This window comes from Emydura macquarii, unplaced genomic scaffold (assembly GCF_026122565.2).
Source record: "Emydura macquarii macquarii isolate MOO-44397 ecotype Brisbane River unplaced genomic scaffold, CSIRO-AGI_Emac_v2 contig_18, whole genome shotgun sequence".
NCBI lineage: Eukaryota > Metazoa > Chordata > Testudines > Chelidae > Emydura > Emydura macquarii.
Window position 1 is genome coordinate 7,601,184 of NW_027130155.1, and position 6,000 is coordinate 7,607,183.

The window sequence follows — 6,000 nt, forward strand, 5'->3', positions numbered from 1 at the left end:
AAAAACTAGTTCTCCATCCAGGACCAAAATGGATACTTGGATGAGGCGATTAAGGGTACATCTACACTGAAAAAAAGATCTGCAGCTGTGAGTCTCAGAGCATGGGGTCAACTGACTTAGACTTCCTAGGCTTATGGTGCAGGGGTAAAAATACAAGTGTAGATGTTCAGGCTCAGGTGGAGTCTGGGCTTTCCCCCCTCACTGGGTTTCAGAACCTAGACTTGCAAGCCCAAGTCAGGTGACCCAGGTTCTAAGACTGGTGTGGTGTGTGGTTTTGTTTTGTTTTTGTGTGTTTGTGTTTTTGCTGTGTAGACATATCCTGACACTTATTGATTCTAGAAAGAAGTTAACAAACAGAACCTTACTCGCTTGTGTAAATGCATAGTTTCACTACGCCATTAATTCAAAGGAAACAGTCCTGAGTTCCTCCAGAAGTGCCTTAATATGGCAGTATAAGAGCATCCAAGCTAAAAGATCAAGTCTCTGTACTATCATGTTCCCAGTGTGCTTAAGAAAAGGAAGCTTGAAGTTAAATGCTCCCTAAGAGCAGTTACCTTATGTCACAGCAGAGGGCAGCTGCATCTGTATTCCCCCTCTGTGGTCCACCAAGGGCACCCACTCTGTCTTCTGGCTCCCCAGCTGTCACCTCTCAGGTGGACACACCTTATCCCTCCTGACCACGGTATTTTCACACTGCACAGTTCCCTGCCTGAAGTGCCATTTCTCCAGCAAGTCAGCCAGCATAAGCAGGTCTACTTTGCTTTCTTCTCAGAGTTATCAACAGCATAATTGTCCACTATAAGGTACCACACAGCCCTTTCTAAGATAGCACATGTATTTTTAAGGTAAAAGCATTACAGAGAGAATGTACTAAAACAATCAAAGAACCTACATGCATGCTAATTAGCTTATCAGAGATCATCCCCAAGGGCTGTCATGGAGTCAATTCTTCAGATCCCTCACAGGGGTTTTTCTGTGGTTACAGCACCTTTTGCACAGAACAACACACACAGGCATAGGTTAGTCTTTCCTTTAAACAGCCTGGGTCTTTGATCTGCAGAGACTGAGAATAGGTAATAAACCAGACAATGGTTCTGTCCTCAGAGCATGGCTTCAAAAGGTTGGGTTTGGAGGTGGGAATTTGCATTTCCCTCTTCCCAAGTATTTCCTAGGAAACTCAACTAAAAGTTCATTCTTGTCTGGCACATAGTTTAAAAACATTCTTTGAAGCTCATAACACTTCCCAGGGTTTACATTAGTTAAGTCTTCTGGCTAGAAATGTTGCATACAATCCCACAATAATACATAAACATTTGTATTTTAATATAATGAACTTCTAAAATACTTAAGAAGTTAAGACTCACTGAATTAAGATTAACTCAGTAAGGTTTGTGCAGGATATTGCGGGAAATTGCCATATTTGTTACACCTGGATTCTATAACAAGATCATAGAGCACAAGCTTGGAACCTCAGTCTGGGTGTTACAACACTTTTCCAATTGAACCCTGGCAAGATGATGTATCCTATTGAGTTAGGAGAGTGTTTGGGGTGAGCGCTTTCTCTGTTGAGACCCAATATTGTACTTTGAATTCAGACAAGCAAAGTCTTCACAACCATCATAGCATTCACTCCCAAAGTAAATATTTCCTTCCATCTCAAAACCCAATCCTGTAGAGAGCACTTAAGACTCTTCCAGCTTGATTATGCGTTCTGTAATGAAATTGGCTAGACAGCCAATCAATACATAAATTCACCAAAATTTATTTATCACTTTGCCAGTGCCATTTTTCAGCTGAATTCTCCCTACCACAGAACTCTACTAAGGGAAAGGTGGAGGGTATAAAAATTTGCTTCACTTTGGATGTCTGTATTTAAAGGATGATCCTGCTTTTACTTTGGGATTTTTACATCAGTGTGTCTCCATTATAATGACTCTGTGGACCTTAAGATGACAAGAAATTTTCCTATTCTTTTTCTTCAAGTAATGAGGTCCACAGATCCAGCTCACTTTGGAAACAGAGGGATCATTCGGAACAGAAATGAAGATTAACATACAGAGATTCAAGTTTAATCACTAGGGGAAATTATCCAATGCTCTGGTAGTATGAGAAACTCCCCACCACACACACAGTATAGTTAAGACATTTGTAATTTAGGAAAAAAAGATTAAATCATCCTTGCTGTGAAAGTTGTCTCAAGAAATTAAGAGGCAGGGCATTCCCCTGCTGCTAATGACTGACAGATCTGGTTCTGTCCCCCGTCTGCAAGCATGTAATGTCTGGAGTATGTAATGTAACACACATATGGAAGTTACCTGACAATGTCCTTTCTTTGGGTAAGCTCAGATCAGATTTCCTACTCTTAGTACAAAAAAAAAAAACTTTTAAAAATGATCTGTATAAATGGCCTAATTGCATGTCTGTTTTCTTTGCTGCTTAGGATTTCATGTTTTTTGAACAAACTGGGAACAAGAACCAATCAGCAGGAGTGTGGCAATAGAATCCACTGTTGGACTTGAAATATACTTACAGAGAAAAGCCTTACGCTTCATGCTTTTTTCCTAAAATGCATAACAAAAATCTAGTGTACATAGGAGATGCCTGGATCATTTGCTTATTGGTAGTTTATTTTGTAACTTAGAGCTTCTATTGCCCTATTTTATTGTTATTGCAAATAAAATTATATATCTAATATAAGTATAAATAAGATCTGTATAGCAAATGTGAAATACAGTGTGTGAATCTTCACTGACTAGAACTTAACTGCAAAAAATATTTCTTTCTTCTTCTGGGCACTTAATAGAAGATCTCTTGTAGTACTGAAACACTTATAGTAATCCTCTTTAACTTACACAAAAATTACAGTTGATCCTAGGCAAAGGGCAGATTTTTGTTAATATTCAACATCAGCACTGTCGATATATTTATTATACAATATATAGATATTAGAGAACTGAATATATTAAACACTGTAATCCTATAATTTGTTTAATTTTGATAAAATATATATCAGCATTCATAATTCTGATATTTATAACTTAGTAAAAATGTTGATTTCCTATATATGTTCTATATATAAATATAAAACGTTGTATGAGAGAGCAGTGATATAAATGATGAGTCTAATTCTTCCACTGTCTTGATCTGCTTTGCACTATCCAGATGCAGATTCACCCAATAGAAGTACAGTGCCTCACTGTAATTTAACCATGTGTTCACTGTCTAGTCACTGTGATATTGGCAAAAATGATTTCTAAAACGTTGTATACAGCTAGATGTCTTTCATAATTAAGTTTACATAAGCAAGATTAAAGCATACATAAATCCTCTCTTAAATATTTCCCCCTTATCTAGAACACAGTGTGTGGCCGGGTTAAAAATTTGTTACAATTGTAGGCACTTTTAAACTATTTTAAAAGATAGATCATATATAGTGGTCTTTAAACTCATCTGATTTTGATGAACTTTTGATTCTTTGTAGGATTATTGGAAACAAGTGTAGGAGTGGCTTGTACCTTTAAGTAATCCTCTTTCACTTGCACAATAACTACAGTTGATCCTAGGACAAAGGCAAATAGGCAAACATATTTAGAGAGAGGGAAGAAAAATGTAGGAACAGTTAATGATTTCCCTCCCTTTTTGCTCTGGTTATGTCACTTTCCATCTGTCTACTCCTCTTCCTGACCACTGATCTAGGCAGTAGCTATCACAGGTATTTAAGAAGACTTGTTCAGTTTATTTATTTGTAAACATAGCAAATTAGGTATGGAAATAGGGAGAGATAGACATAGGTTCCCATGCTGCCATTTTTATATAGTCAGTTTTCAGAGTAGAACTATTTTGTCTCCTCCTTTTGGTTATGGGTTATAAGCATTTTTATTTTAACTGTGTAAACAAATATATTTTTCAATTCCTACCCCCTCTTCTCAGAAGCACACACCTGCTTCTGGGTCCCAGATGTTCATTACAGGCTAAGGGTGGCATTTTTGTGAGTGCCTTATATAATATTGACAAGTCTATTCTAATTACTTGTTCACTTTTCTCAAAACTCATTCCTTTTGTTTAGTTATCCAGACTTTTTCAATATGCCAATTACTCTGCTTACATAACAAAAAGCAGGTGAGAGGATTTCTGCATCGTGCCCATACACATCCTTATTATTATTTACTGTTTGCATTACCATCGTGCTTTGGAGCCCCAGTCATGGACCAGGATTCAGTTGTGCTTGCTGTTGTACAAACACAGAACAAAAAGACAGTCCCTGCCTCAAAGAGCTGACAGTCTACATATAAGACGAGCCAACAGGTGGTACAGACAAACGGCAGCAGGAGCACAAGGAAACAATGAGACAGCCCTGGTCAGTATGATAAATTGTGGTGTCAGCACATCCACAACCTAGCCACTGTTTGTAGGTGGCCTGGTACATAAGAGTTTTAAGAAGATTTGTGAAGTGGGATGAAGAGTGTTTTGCAGATGTTTACATCAGACAAGTGTACATCTGTTTTAACTCCTGCATAAGAGCCAGAGTGCATAATACTTACAAAAATATTCCCTGCAATCATTACTGATTAACACAGCCTACGGGTAGCCACACCTAACTTGCCCAGTACCTTTTCCTCTTTGAGTGAAGATACTGCACAAGGATCACTTTAAACATCATCTGTTACATTAAAAAAGTGAAATAACCTCTCAGCACAGCTGTTGTTGCCAAAACAAAGCATGGTTGCTGTATGATCCATGTAATATGTATTCTGATGTTTAAATCATGGGGCCAGATACCTAGGTCCAGCCAGCCCACAGAGGTTGGGGGAAAATGTGGCTTTCAGCTTTCCAAATTGTGGAGTTAGCTAAAGGACAAAATATTCCCCTTTGTAATTTAAAGCAGTCTAAGGGCTGTTCTAAATCACTCCCTCTGGAGTATTCCCCTAGGGATCATTCTGCTGAGTGAGAATTGCCTGAGTGCACTGCCTTGCATCTCAGCTCATTTCTGCCCAGGCGTGGGGAAAGCAGGAGTGCTACACCAGCTTTATACCACATAGAAATTTTCTCTACATCAAGGCATCACCAACAATGAAAAACAGTACTTAAGTCCTGCTGGATTTTTCTTGCTTTTGGAAAAAATTATCATTTTGCTTCCCTCAGATGAAGGAGGGAGAGAAGAAAACAAACTAGAAATAAACCTAATGTATTTCTTATTTAGTGCCAGGAGGTGTGTGGCTAATTTTCTTTTAAGTAAGTATCTTTTTAAAAAAATTAACTAGCTCTCTGGCAAGCCCCAAGAGGTGGTTTACATTGCGATAGTTCTGTAATCATGCTTGGTATTACACTTTCACTAGTAGGTCTATTCATAATATTTTTCTGTAGCTCATCCATTTTTGTTACATTCAAGACTCCTTTTAATTGCAGCACTTATTTCTCCTAATGGTGACTTGTATTATCTCTCATATTAAAAAGAATGTTTTATTGCTGTCTACTGGATGCACTATTGTTTTCTCTTCACTTGTTAGTCTCTGAATTAACAAGGTATTTCTTTTCTTTTTATTTAACTAAGGGACTGATAGTGCTCTTAATGAATAAAGGGGAGAAACACCTGTTGAGTGCACCATCAAAGCCAATAATGTTATAATTTTATTTTCATATTCATAAATGTTTGTTTTATATTAAATAAAAGTCAAACTCCAGTTTGTTTATATTTCAACCTGAATTACATCTTTATTGAACTCTGCCAGCTGTCATCCCAATATAATTTACTTGTTTACAGTCTTTACACTTCAGTTTCTTTACCTTAACTGTATTAGTGCCTCTTAAATAACCCTTTAATGATTCCCAACGTCTCTATTTCTATTTGATTTTAAATGTTTTTTTAAAAAGACCAACAGCGAATAAACCCTTCTCTCCCCCCCCCTGAAAACAACACCAGAGCTCAATGCTGAAGTGTGTCTAAACTGCATAGAGGGCCATGGGTTGTGTATGCAAAAGTAGCTTTAAGTTTATCTTTGC

General features: G+C 37.5%; 1 protein-coding gene across 3 annotated transcripts in view; it reads left to right on the forward strand.

Moving 5' to 3' along the window:
• PLSCR1 (phospholipid scramblase 1) overlaps window positions 1-5,698 on the forward strand; it is a 31,730-nt gene extending 26,032 nt beyond the window's left edge. For all 3 annotated transcript variants that reach the window (XM_067555376.1, XM_067555550.1, XM_067555461.1), the window contains one exon: window positions 2,441-5,698. In XM_067555376.1, the coding sequence (XP_067411477.1) occupies window positions 2,441-2,500 (60 nt within the window). In that variant the 3' untranslated portion in view covers window positions 2,501-5,698. The remainder of the gene's footprint in view (window positions 1-2,440) is intronic.
• Window positions 5,699-6,000: the final 302 nt, after the last annotated feature.